Source organism: Rhinatrema bivittatum, chromosome 2 (genome assembly GCF_901001135.1).
Source record: "Rhinatrema bivittatum chromosome 2, aRhiBiv1.1, whole genome shotgun sequence".
In the NCBI taxonomy this organism is placed as follows: Eukaryota; Metazoa; Chordata; class Amphibia; order Gymnophiona; family Rhinatrematidae; genus Rhinatrema; species Rhinatrema bivittatum.
Window position 1 is genome coordinate 28518853 of NC_042616.1, and position 27082 is coordinate 28545934.

At 42.6% G+C, this 27082-nt stretch overlaps 1 protein-coding gene across 1 annotated transcript in view; it reads right to left on the reverse strand.

Moving 5' to 3' along the window:
- Positions 1–2704: 2704 nt before the first annotated feature.
- The window catches only part of LOC115085889 (oocyte zinc finger protein XlCOF6-like), a 44445-nt gene continuing 20067 nt past the window's right edge, over positions 2705–27082 (reverse strand). Inside the window, exon 4 of the mRNA XM_029592426.1 lies at positions 2705–5921. Within this exon, the coding sequence (XP_029448286.1) occupies positions 4030–5921 (1892 nt within the window). The 3' untranslated portion in view covers positions 2705–4029. The remainder of the gene's footprint in view (positions 5922–27082) is intronic.

Sequence of the window (27082 nt, forward strand, 5' to 3'; positions counted from 1 at the left end):
TCACTCAAATTACGAACCTTTTATATTCTTGGATGGAAAAGAGATTAATGCGGCCTACATAGGTCCTGTTTGTAATTACCAAACTATCTCCAGGAAAGTATCCTCTTGACTCGGATAATTAGAGCTTGGCAATGGTAGTGTAAGAGGGTAGGGTTGGATTACCATATATCTCGTTTTTTACCTATAACGGGGAATGATGAGTTTCCTCCAGGATTACAATCCCGACTTTTTCAGGAATGGGGGAAAAGGGATTGTTACTTCTATATCATACTTTGTTCGAAGAGGGGACTATTATATCTTTTCTAGACCTGTGTCGACAATTTAATCTTCGTCCAAAACATGGTTTTTCATATTTACAGTTAAGGCACCGTGGGGTCAATTTTAAGACCCTAGTGCGCACATAGACGCGGCTATTTTAGAACACAAGCGCGTGTTTTAAAATACAATATCCACATGTGCGTGTGCGGGCGGACGGCCTACTCCGCGCGGGGGGCTGGGGGGGGATTTTAAAAGTCCATGGACTTCCCCAGTTCCCTCCAATTAACGAGCAGACTGTGTAGGAACTTCCCTATACCCCCACCTAATCTTCCTCCTCTTTCTCCTCTCCGAGCCCTAATCCCTTCCTAGCTACTTTTTTTTTTTGTTATTTACCATGCTGCTCCTCTGGAGCAGAAGTAATCTCCAGTGCTGGCCAGCTGCCGGCGCGCGCTTCCCTGGGACAGCGTCGAATGGTGCTGTCCCAGCCTGCCTCCCGGTCCACGACTCCCAGCCCGCCCCTTTCTTTGGGCCGGCACTTCGGCACGTGACGGGGGTTCCATGCATGGCCGGGCCCTTCCGAAAATGCACGCGGAAGGCCCGGCCATCCGCGTAACCCCCGTTATTTACGCGTGTGGCCTTTGAAAATGTACTTGTATATGCACTCATTGAACCCTAAAGCTTTGGAGGCACAGCAGCGAGAGATAATGTTGGACATTTTTGATTGGGAAGACCCGGGCCATCACTCCATTTCTTTTTTGGTAAGGAACTTTACAACATTAGCAAAAAGGGCTTGGTTTGGAGGAAACAGAGCGGGGTTGGATTAGAGAGTTGAGTATAGAAATGTTGGGGCATTTTCTTTTTAGGTCAGCGGTGAGGACTCAGTCTCTTACATCCAGTGCTTCTCCGAGGGAAACCCGATATACAATTCTCCTTAGAGCACTTTCCTCCCACTCTCAAGCACATGAAAGTAATTTGGTGGCGACTAATCTGTGTGTGAAACGTGGGCAGGGGACAGGAATGCTGGGCCATCGTTTTTGGAGTTGCTTTAATATGCAAAGTCATTGGAAAACACAGTACAAAGGTAAATTTGGGAAGTAACACGAGTAACGCTTGCTTTGGAGGCGAGAACTTATTCATTCTCCTCTGGTTCTACAAGACTACGGTGCAGGAAAGTGCAACTATTGGCTAAGAAACGCATTCTACAAAAATGGATCAATGGCAGAGGCGCCTGATTTAGGGCAACTCAAGAACATGATCTAGCAGACATGTCCGTTAGAAAAATACATTAAACAAACGGATACGACTAAGAAACCCCGGACTTTCATCTGCAGTTTTTTATTGCCTCGTGCCAGAAGTTTAATAGTAAACGACATCGCTTGATGAATACGTCAGATGGTTTGCTAAAGCTGATTACGCATTTTGACTAGTGGTATGTTTTCCTAAAACACTAGATTTGAAAATGTTAGGATTGGGGGGGGGGGGGGGGCGCGTTTGAGAAGTGGGGTAAGAGGGTAACAGTCTTTGTTTGTAATTAATAAATGTTGCATTCAGCATGCGCTGGGAAGCGTACACCAGCTCATGGCTCTCCTCGCTTGTGATGCTCTGCAAATGGGTTACTAAAATGGATTTAAACATAAACTACAACGGTACAAATTACTCGAGTGAAAATTAGATTAAAACTATAAAAGATTTATGAAAGTTTTAAAACTTTCAGGCAAGTCACACAAACGTTTACAAACTGTCATTCCTAATGAATAGTATTTCAATGTACAGCACGTGACCGTGCATTTGTATTCTCAACTTGCACTGCACAGGGAATTTCTCCGAGGCCAGGGCTACGTACCCTTTTTCGGCAGCTTTGCCCATCTCCAAGGCCCCAGCATGGTCCTCTCCTCGGCCGGGTGAAGTGGCACTTTTTCTGGTTGAAGGGTCTTGAAGCAGTTTATCCACCAGGAGCTGTCAGCCTTACAAGACTTTGGAGGGGGCTTTGAGTGGTTCAAGCTTCAGAGGTAAGCTGACAGAGGGGTGAGGAGCACCGCTCGCTGACTCCTGCTACCGGAACTTGACATCATCAAAACAAGGACAAAAAGGGGATTGGGCGGGGCTATGACGGATGTCACCAAAGGGGGGGGGGCTAGGGCAGGGATTAATCCAAAAGTGAACGCTGATTGGCTCAGAGGGGAGTCAGTGGACAGGGTTTAACCTGGAGGTGGGTGTGGCCACCTGTCAAAACAGTTTTGACAAGTGCTGTACCCTATAACTACTTACATATCAAATTTGCAGGTTTTTGTCATTTCTAACAACTCTAACAGAGCATCCTTTTCTTCCCTCCCCCTCCCCACCTAACCCTGTTCCTAATAACCCAAACACACCCATTCCCTCCCCATCCAGCTGGCCAGACCTTTGCTCTGTAAAAGGTGGGCTGAATGGTAGACTATACATCACAGAATACAGAACTCACATATTTACAAAGTATAGAAGTTTTTACTTAAGTCTGAGAATAAGCAATAAAAGCATACAAGATTAGATTTTTACATTAAAGAATATATACAAAGGTACCTCCCCTCACAGTTTCCAGTGTGAGCCTTATATATCTTGGGAAAAATGGAATCACAGTACTGGGAAACAGGAACAGTTCATCAGTCACTACCTTAACCATTGTAATGTCCAACAAGATTTTCTTCTGATTAGTTCTCTCTCTGATCTGAAACAGTTTGTTGGAAGTTGGGTTTTTTATGTTGATTCTTCTGTCCTTTGCTCTAGTTGCAGTTTTTCTCTGGGCTACTCCCATATGTTCTTGTCATCTGCTGAGGTTTCAACTATCTAGCTAATCATATCAGCAACAGTTGGGTGTGGCTAAGTTGCTACTATTCTTTACCCTTGATATCTGCACCATTAGCCTCATGAGTAATGGCTCTTTAATATACCTGATCTCACGACTTGTTTCTTGTTAAAAGCAAGCTAAGTGGCATATGTATTCTCAAAACTTACACTAGCAGTGTTAGTGATTTTCCTTGTTCCATTACTTTCTGTAGTGTTACAAAGTTCTTAACATTAAGCTAAATAACTCCCTAAATAGTTTTTCCATATGCTCCCAGCATATTCCATTAATGTAACCACTTTATTACAAGTATGAAAACAATTAAGCAACACATCCAAGGTCTACACTACTCAAACTCGAAAGCTCACCCTCTTATGCAGAACAAAATAGATGCTTCGATTTCACGTGTTACTTCTTTAACACTCAAAAAGTAAAACATTATACCTCAGCACTTCCCCAGTAGACATTCAGTGAATCACGAACATCTCAAGAGCAAGATTACTGCATTCTCACTTTCTTCTTTCTCAGATGCACTTTCTTGAGATCAATTTCTTTACTAAAGCTATCATCTGTGCTACATTTACTCCACCCCTTATCAGTGTCTCTTCTCCCAGCCATGCTGCTCACTTTCCTGGACCATAGATTGACAGAGTCCTCTCCTTTACCTCTTGCTCCATCACACTTTTCTTCCAGTCTTGCAGTAATTGATCCATTTGACTCACTTCTATAGCCACTGACAATACCAGGGACCCAGACTGTCTTTCTCCAAACACTCCCATTGTTATTGCAGATGTCAGCATATAAGCGTCCTGATGAGATCGAGGCAACACCTGAACGAGATTCCATTTTTCACTTCACTTAAAATCAATTTTGAATCTTAAATGAATTTTCAACTAGGATGCATTAGTGAAATATTTATCACACTTAATACATCTAAATGCATTCTTAGGTTAATGTATCTTCAAATGTTTTTTTAAATTTGATTTTCGACTGAAGGTTTTATCACACTGAGGACACATAAATGGTTTTTCTCCTGTGTGGATTGTTTGATGTAATTTTAGATGTGTAGACTGAGTGAAGCTTTTATTACACTCAGTACATGTGTATGGTTTCTCTCCCCTATGAATCCTTTGATGTATTTGCAGGGCATTAAACTGAATAAAACTTTTATTACACTCAGTACATGTAAATGGCTTTTCTCCCTTATGAATCCTTTGATGTACTTTCAGGGCAGAACACTGAATAAAGCTTTTATTACACTCAGTACATGTAAAGGGTTTCTCTCCACTATGAATTCTCTGGTGCACTTTCAGGGCTGAACACTGAGGGAAGCCTTTATTACACTCAGTACAAGTGAATTGTTTCTCTCCACTATGAATCCTCTGGTGTGCTTTCAGGGCCGAAACCTGATTGAAGCATTTATTACACTCTGTACATGTGAATAGTTTCTCTCCACTATGAATCCTTTGATGCACTTTCATGGAAGAATGCCGCGTAAAGCTTTTTTTACACTCAGTACATGTAAATGGTTTCTCACCAGTATGAATCATTTTGTGCGTTTTCAAAGCAGACCAATTAGTGAAGCTTTTTGTACACTCAGTACATGTAAATGGTTTCTCTCCACTATGGATTCTTTTATGCACTGTGAGGGTAGCAGAAGAAATGAAGCTTTTGTTACACTCAGTACATGTAAAAGGTTTTTCTCCACTATGAATCCTCTGGTGCACTTTCAAGTAAGATTGACTAAAGCTTTTATTACACTCAGTACAGATAAATCGTTTCTCACTCTTATGAATCCTTTCATGCACTTTCAAAGAAGAAGACAGAGTGAAACATTTATTACACTCAGTACATACAAATGATTTCTCTCCCCTATGACTCTTTTGGTGTCTTTTCAGGTTAGAATGAGTGAAGCTTTGATTAAATTCAGTACCTGTAAATGGTTTCTCTCTCCCATGAGTCCTTTGGTGCTTTTTCAAGTGTGATAAACTAATGAAGCTTTTATCACATTCAGTACATTTGAATTGTTGCTCTATCATATGATTTGTTTGGTGTCTTTTCAGTTGTGACTGATAGATAAACCTTTTATCACATACAGTACATGTATGTTTTTTCTTTTCAAACTGTGTTTTCTGGTTTATTCTTTGATCCTGCTTTTGAATAACCTTTGACCCACCTTCATAAGATGGAAACATTCTCTCTGCTGTCTGCATTTTCTGTTGCTGTATTAAAAAAAAATTACAATGTTCAGGATAATTAAAGTATCTCTTGTCATTGTGTGTCCTTAGATGTATGACTAAGGATTCCTTGCGAGAAAAGTTTTTCTTACATTCAACACAAGAGAAAATTTTCCTTTTAGTGTGGATTCGCTGGTGTAATTTCAGGATTAGCTTCTGTTTGAAACATTTTACACACTGAGAACATGGAAAGGACCTCCTCCCCATCTGGGCTCTCTGCTGCAATAATAAATATTTTCTATCAACATTTTTCCCACCGGTGTTGTAGAGAAAGGATTTTTTCCTTTTCTCATTTCCATCACAGGTGTCAGAAGTCATGTGATTACTTTTATTAGTTTGGTAGGGTCTCTCCCCTCTCCCCCGTTGCTGGTGCTCAGGGATGTCCGTGAGCTCCCTATCTCTTTTTTTACATGCTGTGACTCTATTTGGTAAGTCGGCTGCAGAGTCTCGCTTCTCCGATTCCTGATGACTTTGGCTACTTTCTTCCTCCCCAGTCTTCTGGCAAACAGTCTCACGAACAGTTTCTGATTTTCTTGGTACAAGTAATACTACAGGACATTCTTCTTGATTCTCCTCCCTCTCCGCATCCTGAATGTCTGCAGTACCTGAAGAAATGTAAAAATTAATCGGTCAACATTTGTTGAGAATTGCAAAGTTCAAAGGATATAACCACCTTAAATATCGAGAACTTACACGCGTGGTGATGACCTACTGCATCCAATGAGTCTGTCATTGACAGTGACCTGCTGACAGACGCTGACATTTGAAGTAAAAAAAATCCCATCGATTTCGGGGATTGACAAACGGATATGACATCAATGTGTCCAAGAAAGGACATGTACGTCAGATGGCAGCCATTGTGGAAAGGCCAGGAAAGTCTAACCTTCCTTAAATGGGTATCTACGTCATCTGGTGGCCATATTGAAACAGAGAGAGGACTAGAGGCTGGCATTTAAATCAAAGAAAATACATAAAATCCAGCTCAAGGTGAAAAGGAAAATGGTTGTTGAAGCTCTGGGGAAACCTCATATAGGGCCACTAGGGGCTAAAAGCTTAAGTATGCAGCTCTAGAAGGCGCTAGGGCTTTTTAATCATCGGTAACCCAGAGATGATGATTCTTTCTTAGAAGCCATCATGCGCATAGGTGAAAAAAGTCCACTTAGGACTATTTCTGTTTTATATTACCAGACCTGTAGTTTACAATCAGGTCATGCCGGGCTTCATGCATAGAGTATCTTATGCTGTCCGACATTGTAATGTTTCGGAAGACGATCCTTCTTCAGGGAAACAGGATTTGCTAGATGCCAGCGATTTTGACTGGTAGATGACCTAAGGCAATATATGACAAACAACCCTTTCAGAGATGTGTAACATCTTTAACATGGGTGGAATTGAATTTGTTAGGACACCTGCTTGGTCTAATGCAGGGCGGTCAATGCGTCGGTGAGGCAAAGCTTTCAAACATGCGGAAGAAATGTAAAAATTAATCGGTCAACATTTGTTGAGAATTGCAAAGTTCAAAAGATATAATAACTTTAAATATCGACAACTTACATGCGAGTAGTATAATGGGTACACGATCAATCAAACTGATTGACAGGTGAGATAAGGATGACAGCAGCCAATCAGCGTTCACTTCCGGTCTAAGCCCCGCCCACACCCCGCCCACTCCCATAGAAGTGAATGGGGTATAGCCACGCCCCCTCCCGCCTCCTCCCGCCTTCGACCACGCCCCCAGCCACACCCCTTCTGCCACAGGCCCCACCCCTTCCGCAGCCAATCAGCATTCACTTCCGGTCTAAGCCCCGCCCACTCCCCATAGAAGTGAATGGAGGCGTAACCACGCCCCTCCCGCCTCATCCCGCCCTCGACCACGCCCCCAGGCCCCACCCCTTCCGCCACAGGCCCCACCCCTTCCGCCACAGGCCCCGCCCAGACCCCATCGATGCTCCTCCCCTCCCAATAGACTTGAATGGGGAGCCCCTCCCACACCCCACCCCCAAACCACCCCCCCATGATGTCACGGATGACCCCGCCCACACCCCAACCCCAAGCCACACCCCCCTGTGACGTAGCGGGTATGACATCACCGGAAGTCCACCCCACACCGCCCCCCAAAAACACACCCCCTAAAACGTCATCAGAAAGGGTCCTGTCGCTTTTTTAATGATGTCAGTATTAATGGACTCTGGCTGTTTTTGATGATTTCACCGGAAGTACAATACAAAAGTCCCGAAATATGCGCTCCTAGAACCTCCTGATGCCTTTTAATGATGTCGGAGCCGGTAGTATGCTTTTAGGAGGCAGGAAAACTGCAGGAAATATGCTTTTTTTCTAGCCACTCTGTTTTTAAAAAAACAAACAAAAAATACAAGCTGTTAGGAGGCAGAACAACTATGGCTTATTCTGTTGACAAGGATTTGGGTTTTTTAAAACAAGTGATTGAAGCTACCGGTGGTGAATTGCATGAACTGCAGGATCAAACTTTGCAAAAGACAGGTTTTTGTTTTTTTTTCCAAAAGACTAGGGACCGGGTAGTATAATGGGTACGCTGTCACTCAAACCCCCAAGCCAAACCCCCCTGTGATGTCACCAGAAGCCCAAGCCCACCCCTCCAAGCCCTTGCTGTAGATAGGCATGCCCCAATAAAAAAAGTTACCAGAGAGCAGGCAGGAAACTGTGACTCATTCTGTACACAGAGACAGGGAGAATCCAACAACCCCCTTCCCTCCGCCCCCCCTCTCTGCCTCAATCCGCCCTTCCCCCAGACCTAAATCTGAGCAGAGGATAATTGAAAGCAGTGGGGGGTGTAGGTTTGCAATGGTGAAACACAAGGCTTTAGTTTTGTTTAAAAAAAAACAGACTTCTGTATTTTACAGCCATATAAAAAAACAAGAATGCACCAGCGGATCTTAAAGAAAATTTATAATGAGCCAGGAAATACCGGCAGTTTTGGCGGTATAACACCTCTTTTGCAGGCAGCTAAAGCATGTATGCCGTCTGTGACCAAGAAACAAGTGATTGATTGGCTTACAGAACAAGATGCTTATTCTTTACACAAACCTGCTAGGGTACGATTTAAAAGAAATAAAACCATAGTGTCTGATGTGGATGCGCAATGGCAAGCAGATCTTGTTGACATGACAGCCTTGTCTGGTTATAACAGAGGCTACAAATACATTTTGACGGTGATAGATATTTTGTCAAAATACGCATGGGCTGTGACCCTAAAAACAAAAACAGGTCGTGAAGTGGCCGAGGCCTTTGAAAATATATTTAAAGGTGGTCGTGTTCCCAACAAAATACAAACAGACAGAGGTAAAGAGTTTTTAAACAGATCTGTGAAGAGTTTGTTAAAATACAGGGGCATTCAGCATTTTGTGACCAACAACGATGTTAAGGCAGCAGTTGTGGAGAGATTTAACAGGACTTTAAAATCCAAAATGTGGCGATACTTTACAGTGCGCAACACTTTTCGCTATGAAGATGTGCTTCCGGCTTTTATGAACAGTTACAATCGCAGTTTTCACAGAATAATACAGGCCTGCCCCATCGATGTAACAACCTCAAACTCACTGCGGTTCTGGAAAGTAATCTACGGCAATAACAACAAACATGAAACTGCTAAGCCTTTTTTAAAAAAGGGGGATCATGTTAGACTGTCAAAAACTAAAGGGAAATTTGAAAAAGGTTATGAACAAACATGGACAGATGAGATATTTATAATAACTGACGTCCTAAGCAGGGGACAGAAAACAGTGTACAAGATACAAGATTATGGTGAGGAAACCATTCAAGGTTCTTTTTATCCTGAAGAATTACAGAAAGTCAGCCCTCAACAGGACAGAATATACCGCGTTGATAAGGTTCTAAAGGTAAAAGGGAGAGGTAAGAACAAGCAGTGCTTTGTGAAATGGCGAGGATGGCCTGAAAAATTTAACAGCTGGATAAAAGCATCAGAGATTCAAAACATTTGATTTGAAAAGGCCTTGTCTCATAAAAAGAAAAAAAAATGAATGAAGGGGGATTTTACGTAACGCTGCCTAGTAACGCCTCTGTGAGAATATTTCCACAAAACAACAGCTCTAATTTCACCACACAATTAGCTAGACCTTTGGACCTACAGGGCCCGTGGGAAGTGGGTCTGGTGGAAATACAGTACCCGAACACATGGGATAATATTAAAGAAGACCATAAATATGTTGTCACCACGAGTGAAGGAAGCACGGAGCATCACTTTGTTGTACGAAGAGGGTATTATGCAACCGTTCAAAACCTGACGGATCAAATGAACCACGACATGAACAGTCTCCTCAAACCCATGGCACCACGAATCATCTATGACCCCAATATCCGAAGAATCAAATTAAAGTCAGAGGACAAAGCAGTAATTTCCGCAGGGGGTGACTTAGCGACCATTTTGGGGCTAGAAGCTAAAACGAATACGAACCGCTCGCTATTTCCAACGGATATCACAGGAGGGTTTAATACCCTATACCTGTATACGGATATCGTAGAGCACCAGTTGGTGGGAGATCATTTTGTGCAGCTACTTCGCTGTGTCCCCGCTAAAGGAGGTAAGGACGAGTTTATCACCTTCACTTATGATAAACCGCATTATGTTCCTGTGAACAAGCAGCACATAGACACCATAACATTTGAAATAAAGACGGACCAGAACCAACACGTCTCATTTCGCTATGGGAAAGTGATCCTTAAGCTACACCTGCGACCCCGGAAAACTATTTTTTAAAATGGTTGTGGTTAAAGACTATGGGGACCCTGGCGCATACAGAAATTACTATGCAGCACAGGCCGGTGAAGGCCTTTCGGGGTTTTACGGCGCTCCGGTCATGTACGGGGCTGGGATAGGCGGAATTTTTCGTAGTCTCTTTAGAAAAGCAATGCCTCTTTTGAGAAGGGGTTTTGAGATTGTTAAACCTCATGTGAAAAGTGCAGCAAAAAACATCGCCAAAGATGTTATGGGCCGTGTCACAACGGCGGTTCTGCATAAAATGAACAATAACACAGAGCAGGAGGGGTCAGGATTAGTGGTTATTAGAAGAGCTGTTAAAAGAAAGAGAACCAATCACCAGGGGCCTCCTGAACCTTTTAAAACAAAGAAGACCAAACGTGTCAAGTCTCAAAAGACTAACCGCAAGGGTAAGAAGAGAAACCTCTCCGCCAAGAAGCAAGATATATTCTAAAAACTATGGCTTTTGTACATCAGGGGTCTGAAGAATGTTTGAAATCAGAACTGGATCTGTTTCAACTGGCCCCCACACAAACCAGCATAGAAAAAAGTGTTTATGTGGAGATTCCGCCATTATCTGCCTTGTCAGAAACAGCCCCTTTAGATTTTTATATAGCCGGACATGGCGAGGATTACCTGGATTTGAACAACACGTTGCTGTACCTGACCTGCAAAATCGTGAACGAAGATGGGTCCGATCTTGATGTAGGGGCCAAAGTAGCTCTCGTGAACTATCCAATAGCCTCTATTTTTAGCCAGCTGGATGTCACTCTCGGAGACAGACTCATTAGTCAGAGCAACAACTGTTACCCTTACAGAGCCCTCATAGAGCTGCTTCTCAATTACGGCGAGGGTCCTCTCAAAACACAGTTTACAAGCGGCCTATTTTATAAAGACACAGCCGGAAACCATGAAGTGAGAGACGTGGGATCCCGTAATAAAGGTTTTACCGAAAGAGCTGTTTTTACAGCCGTTAGCCATAAAGTAGAGCTTCTGGGACATTTACATAGCGATCTGTTTTTTCAAGAAAAGCTGCTCATAAATGGCGTGGATGTGAAAATTAAACTAACGCGGAACAAAGATACGTTCTGCTTAATGAGCGGAGATGCCAACGAGAGGTACAAACTCCTTATTTTATCTGCAGCCCTCTTTGTAAGGAGAGTGAAAGTGTCACCGGGAGTGCGTTTGGGGCATGCAGAAGCGCTGCTGAGAGCTAATGTCAAGTACGCCGTGGACCGTGTAAGTCTGAAAGTCTTTAGCATACCGGCTGGCGCCCGTGTGACTAACCAGGAAAACCTCTTTTTGGGACAATTACCCAAAATTATCGTATTGGGCTTTGTGGATAATGACGCTTTCAGCTCTTTCGGTACATACACTTGAGAAGTAGGCTTGGGCTTCTGGTGACATCACTGGGGGGTTTGGCTTGGGGGTTTGAGTGACAGCGTACCCATTATACTACCCGGTCCCTAGTCTTTTGGAAAAAAAAATAAAAAACCTGTCTTTTGCAAAGTTTGATCCTGCAGTTCATGCAATTCACCACCGGTAGCTTCAATCACTTGTTTTAAAAAAAATCATCAAAAACAGCCAGAGTCCATTAATACTGACATCATTAAAAAAGCGACAGGACCCTTTCTGATGACGTTTTAGGGGGTGTGTTTTTGGGGGGCGGTGTGGGGTGGACTTCCGGTGATGTCATACCCGCTACGTCACAGGGGGGTGTGTCTTGGGGTTGGGGTGTGGGCGGGGTCATCCGTGACATCATGGGGGGGGCGGTTTGGGGTGGGGTGTGGGAGGGGCTCCCCATTCACTTCTATTGGGAGGGGAGGAGCATCGATGGGGTCTGGGCGGGGTCTGGGGCGGGGCCAGGGGCAGAAGGGGTGGGGCCTGTGGCAGAAGGGGTGGGGCCTGGGGGCGTGGCTACACCCCCATTCACTTCTATGGGGAGTGGGCGGGGCTTAGACCGGAAGTGAATGCTGATTGGCTGCGGAAGGGGTGGGGCCTGTGGCAGAAGGGGTGTGGCTGGGGGCGTGGTCGAGGGCAGGAGGGGGCGTGGCTACACCCCATTCACTTCTATGGGAGTGGGCGGGACGTGGGCAGGGCTTAGACCGGAAGTGAACGCTGATTGGCTGCTGTCATCCTTATCTCACCTGTCAATCAGTTTGATTGATCGTGTACCCATTATACTACTCATGCTCGGTGAAGACCTACTGCATCCAATGAGTCTGTCAGTGACAGTGACCTGCTGAAAGACGCTGACATTTGAAGTAAAAAAAATCCCGCCGATTTGGGGGATTGACAAGCGGATATGACGTCAATGTGTCCAAGAAAGGACATGTACATCAGACGGCAGCCATTTTGGAAAGGCTAGGAAAGTCTAACCTTCCTTAAATGGGTATCTACGTCATCTGGTGGCCATATTGAAATAGAGAGAGGACTGGATGCTGGCATTTAAATCAAAGAGTACCATTCTACTTTCTCATTCAAACCTGCAGGTTCTCAATACATTGTAGCCGGAAGATCCACTGGTTCTCCTTAAAGTTGAGAATTGATTGCCTGTCCCCACTATGCCATGGGTGGGGAACGTGCTCAAATATCAATCACTTAAAATCTTCAAAAGAATAATTAAAAGCGATACAGTGTTGTACAGTAGGTGCTTTGATGTCCTCATTATTGATGCGGCTTTTGTGTTCACTCAACTGGGTCCGGATCCACCTTTTGGTGCGGCCAACATATAATCAAAGGACAGGTACATACTAAACCGTAGATTACAAAGGTTGTGTTGCAGTCTACCTCTTGTTTTCTATATATTTTGATGCCACTTTTCGGATCAATCCACTCTGTACCTGTGAGTGCTTGTGGGCAAAAAATACATCTCCCACATTGGATTTGTCAGGCTGTACTAATTGCTGGTTTGGGCTGCGGAGCCGCCCTCACAACATGTTGCTTAATGTTGGTGCCCCTAGAATAAGCAAACATAGGGGGAGATTGGAAAATCGAGTGTGGCCTAAGAACGTGCCAGTTCCTTTGAATAATTCGTTTGATTTGCTGAGTAGACTCGGTGTGTGGTAAGACACATACCAAGTTAGAAGCTCGTGGCCTGTGGCGGTATTGTAACAACTGGTCTCGGTCAGAGAATTTAGCTCTTTTGATAGTGTAATCTGGATAGCCTCTTTCACGAAATCTGTGTTTTAGTGAGTTTGCCTGGTCAAAGAATTCCTCTTTTTCTGAGCATATTCTGCGGATTCGAAAAAATTGTCCAATAGGCAGACCTTCTTTAAATCATCGAAGATGATGGCTCTCAAATCTAAGAAAATTATTTCTGTCTGCAGATTTATGGTATAATGTAGTCTGAATACCTGTCGATGTTTTTTTGATGAGAATATCCAAAAATGCTAGTTGATCTTGATGAAAAGATAAGGTGAACTTAAGATGGGGTTGAGATTGATTAAGCCAGCTGTGAAATTACAGCAATCGTGCTGGTCCAAATAAAAAATGTCATCTATGTACCGTGACCATTGCTGTACATGTGCAAATAATAGTGATGGATAGACAGTAGTTTCTTCAAATTTCAACAGGAATAGATTAGCAGAATCAGGGGCCACTGGGGACCCCATGGCTACTCCATGTATTTGTAAAAAATATTGTTGTTCGAAGGAAAAGAAATTGTTAAATTAAACTAGTTCTGTTAACAACAATAAGAATTCTGATGGAATACGTTGGGGACGCTGTCTTTTGGATAATATTTCCGATACTAAATTCAAAGCCTCATGCTGCGGAACATTCGTGTAGAGAGCTTCTACATCAAGACTGACCAAAAATGCCTCTTGGGGGATGGGTCCCATTTGTGCGAGTTTTTGCAACATGTCAGATGTATCCTGTATGTAAGAGGAGGACTGTTGTACCGCTGGTTGTAAAAATATGTCCAAGAATTTAGCTAATGGTTCGAGAATAGAACCATTAGCAGATACTACAGGTCTACATGGGGGATTGTGCAAAGTTTTGTGAACTTTTGGTACTCCGTAGATGACTGGAGTTCGTGGGAATTCCACACTCAAGAAATTGAACTCTTTGGTGGTTAAAAAGCCGGAATCTGTGGCTCCTTGAAGAAGCTGTTGAATTTTGATATGAAGTTCTGGCGTTGGATCCAAAGGTAGCTTTTGATAAAATGTTGTATCTTCAAGTTGGCGAATCATTTCCTTCTGATAATCAACTTGATTCATAATAACAACGGCTCCACCTTTGTCTGCTGGTTTGACTATGATGAATACTTAACAACTGGATATAAACTGTAATAGTAAGCTATATTAAACTGTAGTAGTAAGCCTAAGCTATTTAATATATGTATATTAGTTTCATTAAATCTATGGTAACCCTCAGCTACCCTCCCCCCCACCTTCCAACCCCCCTTCCAAACCCCTCCCTCGGAATACCTTGTTACCCCAAAAAGCCAACTCTTATCAGTTCTTACCAGTTTTGACACGTTACTCCCCGTGCTTAAGCTGTATCCAAGTTTTTCTCTCCCCCTGTTCTATGTAAGACAACTTTGTCACTGTTTTATGGTTGCAATGTAAACCGGCGTGATAATTAACTCTGTTATTTGAACTTCGGTATAGAAAAGTTATATATATATATATATATATATATATATATATATATATATATATATATATATATATGTGTGAATCGGAACCAGAATCGGATCAGATATCAGTTCCGATTCACATCTCTAATATATATATATAAATAAATAGTAATATGACAATTGTATTTATAATGAACCACGTTTGTTTGAGATGCCAATAAACGTGCACTTATTGCAACAACAACCCTCATACGAGAGCCCAATCTTTACCCCTGAGACGAGTGTATTTTTTCATTCACTTGAATAAATATGGGATTTGTAACCCATTGCAAAGTGAATAGCTCACCGTATGTGTCATATAATCATCAGGTTTGTTGCAATAGCTTACAAGCGATGTTATTCAAAAACAAATGTGAACCTTGACGGTTTTCTTTTTTTTTAAATTTTTTTCAAATTAATTCTTTTTTTTTTTATTGTCCACACAATCTGTTCACTGCAAAGTATATCCACATTTGTTTTTGAATAGCAACATCTGTTGTAAGCTATTGCAACAAACCTGATGGTTACATGACACATACGGTGAGCTATTCACTTTGCAATGGGTTACAAATCCCATATTTATTCAAGTGAATGAAAAAATACACTCGTCTCAGGGGTAAAGATTGGGCTCTCGTATGAGGGTGGTTGTTGCAATAAGTGCACGTTTATTGGCATCTCAAACAAACGTGGTTCATTATAAATAAGATAGGTTTGACCATGATGTCATGGTTATTGGATAATGATTGTAATGCCTTTTTTTCCTCCTGTGGAAAGATTAAAGAAGATCCGTTGTGGGTTTGCTTCTATGTTGGCCATGTCCGAAAGAACCTAGTGTTTAGAAAGCCTTAATTTGTTGGTCAACAGGGCCGGGTGGGATCCATCTCTATTTAGGTTTGACAATGGACATGTCTTGTGCTGAATCTGGTTGTGTTGAGAAATAAAGATTGATCATTAATAATCGAAAAAATCTATATAATGCTATCCTACAATTGAAAGGATTATGTGGATTGGTTGGGACATATGAAAGGCCTTTGCTGAGCACAGATTCTTCCTCTTTGGTCAACACGTAACTGGATAAGTTAATCAGCGGCGATTGTCTTGTTTCTGTGACCGGGTGATAGGCTTGTGCCAGTGGGTATCCTCGTCTGACGTGTATGGTTGACTGAGTTTTTTGCCTCGAGCTCGTCTGGATGGATACCTGAGTCTGTCTAAAAAAGCTTTGGTTTGTCATGTATCTGGCTGTTCATCTGAGCCAGATGAATCATCAGAAGTCACAAAAGTGACCTTTCTAGGTTTCGGAGATGGATCTTCCTTGGGATTTAACCAAGTGTATACGTTAGCGTTTGCATAGTCTTTTTTGTCCCTATTAAATTTGGAAATCTTGTTACGTTTAATGTCTGCCTTGAATTTGTCAACAGATTGTTGTAGCTCATCCAGTGATGCTTGTATTGTTTCTGTGATGGAACTTAATTTATATTCTTCCTCTACTACTACAATTTCTGCTTTAATTTCATCTGATGTGATTTTGGTGTACTCTATAATAAGTAACATCAAGTCCAGAGAACATTTGTTCAATATGGCTGCCCATTTAGCTAAGAAATCAGCACGCTCAAGGAACATAAGCGGGGCTTTGTGGATTCTCAATCCCCTCAGGATAAGTTACTGTTTGACGTATTCTATCAGTGTGACGCCATGGAGTTCATCTCTGGCACCCTTTTAATAAAGTTTCGTAAGGTCTCCTAAAAGATCTGAAGTGGAGACTGGAGTTGCCGAGTCTGAGAAGAGAGACACTTCTTGGGCTATGATAGCTACGTGGTCAGCCGAATAGCTGAATGTGTCCTTCCAATCTGTAGCCGCCATTCAAAAACAAGGAACTTAGCGTGGAAATACAAAAAATTGAGATCCGAAAAGTGGCATAAAAATATATAGAAAACAAGAGGTAGATTGCAATACAACCTTTGTAATCTACGGTTTAGTATGTCCCTGTCCTTTGATATATGTTAGCCGCACCAAACGGCGGATTCAGACCCGGTTGAGTGAACAAAAAAGCCGCATCAATAATAAGGTCATCAAAGCATCAACTGTACAACACCATTGCTTTTAATCATTCTTTTTAAGATTTTAAGTGGTTGATATTTGAGCACGTTCCCCACCCGTGACATAGTGGGGACAGGCAATCAATTCTCAACTTTAAGGAGAACCAGTGGATCTTCCGGCTACAATGTATTGAACCTGCAGGTTTGAATGAGAAAGGAGAATGTTACTCTTTGATTTAAATGCCAGCATCCAGTCCTCTCTCTGTTTCAATATGGCCACCAGATGACGTAGATACCCATTTAAAGAAGGTTAGACTTTCCTAGCCTTTCCAAAATGGCTGCCGTCTGACGTACATGTCCTTTCTTGGACACATTGACGTCATATCTGCTTGTCAATCCCCGCATCGGTGGGATTATTTTACTTCAAATGTCAGCGTCTTTCAGCAGGTCACTGTCACTGACAGACTCATTGGATGCAGTAGGTCTTCACCGTGTATGTAAGTTCTCGATATTTAAGGTTATTATAATCCTTTGAACTTTGCAATTCTCAACAAATGTTAACCGATTAATTTTTACATTTCTTCCGCATGTTTGAAGTCTTTGTCTCACCGACGCATTGACCGCCCTGCATTAGACCAAGCAGGTGTCCTAACATCCAATTCCGCCCATGTTAAAGATGTTACTCATCTCTGAAAGGGATGTTTGTCATATATTGCCTTAGGTCATCTACCAGTCAAAATCGCTGGCATCTAGCAAATCCTGTTTCCCTGAAGGAGGATCATCTTCCGAAACATTACAATGTCAGACAGCATAAGATACTCTATGCATGAAGCCCGGCACGACCTGATTGTAAACTACAGGACTGGTAATATAAAACACAAATAGTCCTAAGTGGACTTTTTTCATCTATGTGCATGATGGCTTCTAAGAAAGAATCATCAACTCTGGGTTACCAATGATTAAAAAGCCCTAGCGCCTTCTAGAGCTGCATACTTAAGCTTTTAACCCCTAGTGGCCCTATATGTGGTTTCCCCAGAGCTTCAACAAACTTTTCCCTTTTCACCTTGAGCTGGATTTTATGTATTTTGATATTTAGTAGTTCTCAGCAATTTCTTGGATTCTCAATGTTTTGTATTTACAGGATATAAAAAGAAGGCATGAAGCACAAGTCAGTGACTCTGGAAACCTACCAATAACCTGGATCAGACAGAGTCAAGGGTTTACACAATGACCACCTGGAATCTCTGATGTTCAGAGAATGTCATAACTTAGCAGAAGCTTTAGGAGATGCCTGGGAAAACTCTTACGTGAGGGTCTTTACACAAACCTCTAGAGAAGTTAAGAAAAATAAATTAATTCTCTTTACCATACGCTGTACAATGTAGCACTTTCAACAGAGCAGCAATAAGGCTCTCGTAATGGGTGAGCTGTGGAAACCACATAGGTCTCTCCTTCAGAGGACTAACATCCTGCTGTCCTAGGAGAACACCTGTTACAGGTAAGCAACTCTGCTTTCTCCTAGGACAAGCAGGATGGTAGTCCTCAAGACTATGAGGCTTGCCGATGTCACCCTCTACAGACTCCCGTGCTGACCTTAACTTGCCAGTATTTCCTGTTATAAGATAAAAATAATAATATACCAACACTCCCTCCAGTCAGTCAGGGGGCTTTGCAGGGAGAAAAAACAAAAACAAACATTGAACAACATTTTAAGGAAACAGTAGAAAGTGAATAAATCAGCACATATCTTTTTGGCCCTTAAAAAAAAAAAAAAAAATCAGGTGAAACTGATCCAAATGAATTCTTGCTATAAGGAATTGCTAGCAGAAATGTAGAAGTTTGTAAGCATAGGAAGGGTCCTGGACTGTTCTGGCTGGACTCAAAGAAAGGAAATTATCAGCTAAGAATTCATTTCTCCTTCCTCGTCATCCAGCCAGATGCATGGGATGTAACCAAGCTAATCCTCTAGTGGGTGGGAAACTGCCAAATCTCCAAGTCAAAGGCAGCTCCTTCTCTGACCTGAAGATCCAGCAGATAACGCTTAGAAAAAGAATAGAAGACTAAGCTGCCGCCTTCCAAATGGATTTCTGCCCACGACACCACTTGTGCTCTAATGGAATTTGTCAGCTTCGTTTGGACGTGACAGCTCTTTATCTATCTATGTACCCTGCTCCATGACCTCCTGTATCCAGGGTGCTAATGAAGCCTTTAACACTGTTTCTCCCGTACTGGGGCAGCAAACAGAACGAACAGACGATATGACCACTCATGATCTTCAAATATTGCAAGAGATCTTTCCTTGCAGCCAAGAAGCGGAGCCGAGCGTAATCCTCCCTGCCCTCCTCTCTACTAATGGATGGGAGAGAGAGCCCCTGACTAAGGTGAAAAGGTGAAATCAACTTTGGCAGAAGAGAGGCAACTGCATGAAGCTTTACTATTTCATCCAAGATAACCAAAAAAGGCTCTTTGCACCTAAGGGCCTGTAACTCCAAAATTCATCGTTATTATTTAAAAAAATAAAACAATCAGTATATAAAAATATACAATACAGCAAAAATAAAATAATATAATACAACACAACACAAACTGCAACAGCTGTCATAGCATAAATCCATCATGGGAATGCTTCCCAGAATAAAAAGGTTTTATGCAGCTTTCTAAATGGTACATAGCACACATTCAAATGTCATCAGGTGGGGCTTTCCATTTTACAGGACGACAACAGAAGCCGCTTGAGAGCGGGATCCCTGCAGCGCCGACAGTAATAGAAGCTTTAGGCGAAGAATGCAAACTGGCAGGAGGTGAACAGGAAACAAGCAAACTCGCCAGAGGAGGCGGCTTTGGATGAACAAATGCTTTTTTTTTTTGTAATTTAAAGTTTATTAACACATCCATTAATTATGTTACAGACACTGGAACCAAAGTCAGCTTTCTGAAAACACGGTCGTCATGTACAAGATTGTATATGCTAGATGCTGAAAGTGTCCGTCGACCAGGAACTATAGAATTGTATGGAATCTAGTAGAATACACTGAAATTGTGTAAGATGAAATAACAGTCAATAAAATGAATGAGTTAACTGTAGCTCCGGCGTCCCGCAGTTTGTGGCTACATCCACCGACTGTATACGCCCCTGGGTGTGTTCTTAATTTCCGGGAAAATTCCCCTCCCACATTGTAGAATAGCTTGCATTGTAAGGCTGCTGCTGCACATACATTCAGTAATACCCCACTAACAGAAGTGAGCGAAACTAGCAATTTGAAAAGAACCAGGTACCAAAATGCCAGGACACAGAGAAGAAAAACTCATGGGAAGATAACTATGGCCACCCCCAAGTATGGCACCCCTAGTTTGGAGAGCCCAGTCCCAAAATGGACACCACAAGAGGTAATATACTAGATATCCATTAAGATGAGGACTGGGCGACCAATGGCTGCCACGTTTTTTTTAAAAACCGTGAAGGCGGTCATTGCGGATGGCAGTCAGCTTTCCCATGTAGAATACTTTATCCAGACGAAAGCGGATTTGGCACAAAGAAGGGGGTGTCCGTCCGTCCGTCCTCCACCAAAGGCCCAGTTCACATTTAACAGCTATAAACGCTTGCTGTATCCATCTTTGGTTGTCCAAGGAGCCTGCCTCGAAGGGGGCACCTAACAGACTTTGGGCTCGTTGGGAGGGCTGACTATTTTATGCGTTAATCCACGTACAGCCGCCCACAAGTTTTTAACATTTGGACATTCCCACCACTTGTGCAGGAAGGTCCCGACCTGTCCGCACCCTTTCCAGCATGGATTAGACTTCCCCGCGTACATTTTACTCAGTTTATCCGGTGTTAAATACCAACGGTATAAGACCTTGCATCCGTTTTCTTTAATCGATGAGACTGAACTCCTGCTAGTGGCACAGAAAATTTGGTCCCACTCCTCTGCCTCATGGCTCCCTCCCAGATCACGTCCCCACGCTCCCTGATAAGCTGCCTTGCCTCGAAAGGTCCCCTTAATAATAGCGAGAATTCTAGGGAGAGGTTCGGCCACATTTTCAAAGAGGGATTTCCCCTTCAGGAGTTCAGACTTTATGTGATTGTACGCAAAGAGATCAGTGTCGGGCAGATGGTATACCCCCTGCAATTCGGTAAAACTTAGTATTTTCTGTCCGTCCCGTGAATGCTCCCACTCGTCGAGACCTTTATCCCTCCAGCGAGTGAATGCACTAGGAGTAGTGCCCGGAGGAAACCGGTTGTCGTGCAAGAATGACGTCAGCTGAGAAACCTGTTTGCACCCCATGAGTCTGCGTTTCCACTTTACCCATACTTGGAAGATGAGCTGAGTGAAAGGAGATAAGCCCCTATACCCTGGGCCCCCTCTCTTTGCCAAGCCCGGATACGAAGTGGCGGCCTGCCTGGCTGTGGAGATGCTATCCGGATCCATGGTTTTAGGACACCCCCCCCCCCCCCCCCGAGAGCCACTGCAAAAATGCGCTAAGTTGTGATGCTGCAAAGTACCAGGTTAGATTAGGCACTTGTAACCCATCCCGTAGTTTCTCTTGAAAAAAAAAGAATACCATGGGCCACCCTAGGTGGCCTCCGTTTCCAGATAAATCTGAGCAGTTTACGTTGCCATTGGGCCAAAATGTTATCGGGCACTAGAACCGGAAGGGTTTGGAAGAGGTCGCTAAGGCGTGGGAGAACGTTCACCCTAACTCCTGCTATGCGTCCGAACCAAGAGAAATCTCCCCTGTCCCAGCAACTCAGATCCCCCTGGAGATGGCGAAAGAGTGGGGTATAATTTAAACGAAAAAGATCCTGGTATGTGGGGCCGATTTTCACCCCGAGGTCTCGGGAGGCCTCCTGCAATATCATCAGACGGGGTCTGCTCCACGGAGATATTGAGAAGCTCTGATTTGTCCACGTTGACCTTAAAACCAGATATCCCTCCCACCCACCCCCAAATTCCCTCAAGCCAGTTAGTAATGTGGGCAATGAACTCCCTGGGTCAATTATTGTGAATAAAAGGTCATCTGCAAACACGGTCATTTTGTAGTCAGTGGGCCCTATCCTCATTCCCCGCACCCCCGGGTTAGTCCGTATGCCAGCCGCAAAGGGTTCTAAAGACAGCGCGAGCAACAGAGGGGAGCGAGGGCATCCCCGTCTCGTTCCCCTTTTCACAGGAAATGGTGTAACTTATTCCCCACTAATCTTTAAGCTGCCCCCCCTGGGGTTCTTGTAAAGGCGCTGGATCCAGCGTATAAAAATCTGTTCCAAGATTAAATTTAGCGAGCACTTTAAAGAGATATGGCCAGTGAACCCTGTCAAAGGCCTTCTCAGCGTCAATGGCCAAAAGGACAAGAGGAGGGCTGTCCTGTCTCGCCCTCCATATCAACTCCAGGACTCTGCGGACATCATCAGAAGCCAGCCGGCCTGGTCCTCATGAATCAAGGATGGGGTGACCTGAGCTAGCTGGGTTGCCAAAATCTTAGCTGGGATTTTTAGATCTATGTTTATCAGAGGTATGGGCCGGTAGGACCCACAGTGTGTGGGATCCCTCCCGCTCCTGGCAAGAATAGTTATACCAGCTAGACTGGCTTCCGGGGACAGTGAGCCCTCTCCTCGTAGTGCGTTAAACATAGATAGCAGGGGTGGGATGACCACTGCCTGAAAAGTCTTATAAAAAAACTTAGTGGTAAAACCATCTGTGGGAAATATGCACTTGCCAGCAAGCCATTTCAGGGTTTAAACACTAACTTCCCTTCTCCCTGACATTTGCCTGAATAAAAGCATCACTTGTGCTTAAGTCTCTGCCTGGGAAAGGATACCTGTTGGCCCTGAATTCCTGGGGGAGGGGCTGGGTTTTCCCTAGTCAGAGGCAGGACAAAGTCAGGAGGTATAGATTTCAGCAGCCAATGATATGATCCGTGCACACCCCCTGAGCCAAAGCCAATGGTGTAATGACTCTTCTGTTGCTATGGGAAAGTAGCCAATCATGCAATGACACATCATCTGCCTTTGTATGAATGTACAATAAAAGGAAGAGGCTCGGGAGGACAAACCCTCTTTGCCTCTTTGCCTTCTCTCTTCCTGCCTGCGATGAAAGCTGTCTGAGGCCTCTTCATTACTCCTATATCTGGTGAGCCCGACCGTGATGATGAACTCCATGCTTATTTCGGCTGGTCATAGCCTAGGTACCTACAGTTCAACAGATTTGCAATCGTAAGTATTTTTAAGGTATTTTTTAGTATTTTTAAAAGTATTTCTCAGCAAGTTTGTTCCCCACACTCGTAAGCATGGGTAGTGATTTGACTATACAGCAGAGGCTACATGCCAGAGAGCTGCAGCAAATCATCAATAATCATTATTTCATCACCAGAAGAAAAATAGCGCAAGTCAGCCTGGGGGACTTAGAAAAATTAATAAGTGAAATAGCTTGCCGTTGCCCTTGGTATTCTATGGAGTCTGGAACTCTAAATACCCAGAATTGGATTTCAATTGGCAATTATCTTCATACGGCTCCCAGAGCTCCCATAAAGCAAAGATTAATTTGGCAAAAATGTACAGAAGCCATCGAACACATGGTAGAAAAAAAAGGTTTAAAAACAGCAGTTTCAAACCATGTGCTTTTAGAAGCAGGCAGACATACCCTTCCCCCATCTTCTCAGTCTTCCTCAGAGACAGCAAATTCTTTGTATCCTCAGCTCCCCATACCTACACCCAAAGCACAAGCAATTCACACCTTCCCCATTTCTTCAGAAAAGCAGTCCTTGAGAACAATAGAGCTACAACCTGGCCTGGGTGGGGCAATTAGCATTGAATTTCAGCAGAAACTGCAGAAAGAAAACCTTACAGAAACAGAATTATTAGAAGGACTTCAAGCCTTCCCCATCCCAGAAAAGAACCATGAACAAAGGGGGACAGAAAATGAAATAGAACATCTGGGGACACACACTCACATGGCTCCTGTGGCTTCCTCTGCATCCACCTCAGAGAAAAGACCCCAGGAAATAGAAAACACTGAGGTCAGAAAAACTAGCCTTCCTCCATCTTGCCTGCAACCCCCTTCCCCCACCACAAAGGGGATTAAAGAGCTGGGTGTGGCAGCAAGTGCCATGTGCAGTGACTATGCCCACAGGTCTTCAAAGAAATCAGCGTGTAAGACCTTGGGCCAAGCAGCTACACTCCTGCGTTACAAGCAAAGAAAATATCAATATGAAAAAAAGGATTTAATTAGACTCATGCGTTACAAGCAAAGAAAATATCACTATGAAAAAATTGATTTAATTATACACTTCAATGACCTCTTGCAGACCAGATTAGGCAAAGTAACTGTGCAGACAGTACAAATTTGGAAAAAATGGTTTCTCCTGGTCTTCGATGTTCAGTTGCAGAGGGACTGCATACTTAAGGAGTAGTTTCTATTTGAAATTCAGTTACAAAAAATCTGCATACTTTGAGAGTATTTTCCCCCACAAAGTGAATGCTGAACCTTATGTTAAAACTGTACTGAGATTTGCATAATATTCTGTGTAAATTTCATGTGAAAGTTTCCCTTTTGCAAAGTTTATTTGGCTCACATTTAAAATGACTCCATTTCTCTGAGATTTAAGTTTGAATTGCTACTGTGATTCTACCTTTCAGGACAAAAGTGGATTGGAATGGTGTCTGTCTGCAGGGAATCAGTCCTTGCCAAGCCATTGTATATGGTTGATGTTAATTTGTTAAACAATGCTATCTTCAAGTTCCTATTGACTGAAGGATTAACTCCTTGGGTGCAGTTCTTTTCTTTTGAGAAACACTGCTCCTCCCCCCCTTTTTCTGTAACTCTTGCTAGCCACTCATGGGGGAGGGAGGGAGAACTTTTGAAAAGAAAGAAAAAAAACTGGACTTAGTCCTGCAGTTTCTCTCTCTACTTTCTATATGTCTTTAATCTTTTAATACTTTCAAACTTTAGCGTGCAGCAGACAGAGCTGAGCAAACAGCGTGTTTAATTTCCTATTCTAATAATTATAAGAAGAAATTCTATTCTGATATTCCACATTGAATTTAAGCTCAGAGTATTATTGATTGCAACCTGGAACAATAGTTGCAATCTATAATGTAATGATGAGGTCTCCACTAGGAGGCGCTATGTTATTCTACAAGTTATATTATATTATTGTTTTAATAATTCTGTTGTATAATAGTTTTTATTTTTCAGGCCTACAGACCTTCTGTATTAAGGACACTTCAGTTTTATTTTCTTTTTCACAAAATTTTTACAGAATTCTGAACCTTAAAATTTTTACTGACAGAGGTTGCTACATCTAAAGCAATCCCTCCCAAGCCTTGTCTTGCAAATCCAAATTGATTTTATTAAATTGAATAATAGAATTGATTTCTTCTAGGTTAAAAAAGTAAGAATTTCACTTTAATCCTTACCTTAGTAATTTTTTGCTGTATGCCAGTTTTTAATATTTTCCAGATTTACAGCCTTCCTGCCATGAGGAGATGTGAATATGGACACTTTGCAGTTTATTTTAACATTTTTCTAAACACCTTTTGACTTTTGATCCTTGATCTAATTTTGTTTTTGATAACTTTTTGATAAGATTTTTAGCTCATATTATGTGTTATCTGTTGTCTGTCTTGATGCAAGGAATATTTGCAGGATGGATGAATATGTGTCAGTTTTGTGTAAATTAATATTTGCAAGATGAATGAATATATGTCAGTCTTGTGTAACATATGTTTAATGTAATGTCTAATATACTTGTCATTTGATTCAGCTTACAGCAAATGACTTTTCCTTTAAATGATTAATTTACATTTATTGCTATTTTACTGAATGAAAATTGATCACTGCATAAAAACTTTCTTGATAATGGGGTTACCCTCTTTTCTGAAAACTAAAAATGGCTCTGCTTACTGCAGCCATTCCTTTACATGAATTTTGTCAATAATTGAATATTAAATACTTATTTGACATCCCCTACAACACCACAGGGCAAGCCATTGTGGAGAGAGCCAATCATACCCTTAAGAGCTCTGGACCAAACAAAAAGAAAAAGGGGGGATTGCCCCTGGATTTTCCCCCTGAACAAAGTATTGTTTACTTTAAATCATCTAAACATATCAGGTTCACATAAGAACACAGCCATGAGTAATCATTATGGGACTAGGGTTAGTCACCCACAGCCATCAGTTTTGTATAGAATATTTAATGTCTGGTACGGTCCCGTTCCCTTAAAATGGGGAACGAGGATATGTTTCTCTGCTTGCTTCCACAGGTCCAATCAAGCCGTGGAACGATGGAAAGGTGTCCAGGTCTACAGGACCCGATCCCCAACTTCTCCCTGAGCCTCCACAGCCCTCAGAAGGACAGAGACCGGACTCCTTGCAAAAAGCAGCACCACATGACCTGGGGACAGATCAAGGCCCTATCCAACCAATCTGCACAACTCTTAGAACAGCAAGGCCTTGAGAAAACTCCAGAGAACTTATTAGCCGTCTTTTCTTGCCTGAATGCCAACTCATTAACAATTGTGTTCTGCATCCTCCTCCTTTGCCTTATTTCTCCAGCTATGGCGATTTCAGAACAAGGACTCTGACAGGACAACATGTACATCCTCGATGCACAGAACTTTTCACACCTGTTGAATCGAACAGACTGTTGGATCTGCACACACATGCCAACCCAAGCCTGCGGAGAACTACTGATGCATGCTGTACCATTTAACCTTACAGTATGGACTAATTATCCTTTACAGAGAGGTGTTTTCATTAACTCTCCAGTTAATAATACCATACTACACATTGGTAGCTGTATTCAAGAGACTGCCGCTCTTTGTTGGGACTATGATACAGGGGATGGGAAAGGGATTCAGGTGGGAAATATCCATATTGTAACCGAACCTTTGTAATAATCACTGAACACTTGCATAGTTATACCACATATGTATGCAATTGGCAGATTTCAGGATGTGCAGTGGGAGACCCAAGCAGGTACAGAAAGTATAGAGGGGATGAAGGATTTACCTTTTGTAGTTATATAGCCCAAATGATAACCAATGACATGTCCACTAATCTGTTAGGAAACATATGGATGTTATGTGGGCGTAGAGCATATATGTACATTTCCCCAAGATGGAGAGACAGATGCACTTTAGGCTACATCCTCCCCTCATACTATGCAGTCAAAAATTTACCCAAAGCAAGGCTCTGTAACAAAAGGGAGGCGATAAATAATCCCATAGAAAAGTATACAGAAACTCAGATAGCTAGAAGCCTGTTTCCCCCAATGGGAACAGCTATGAATTACAGAGACTTACACATCCTAGCTAACTGGACGACTGCCATATTTAATCAGACAGTCCATGCATTAAAACTAC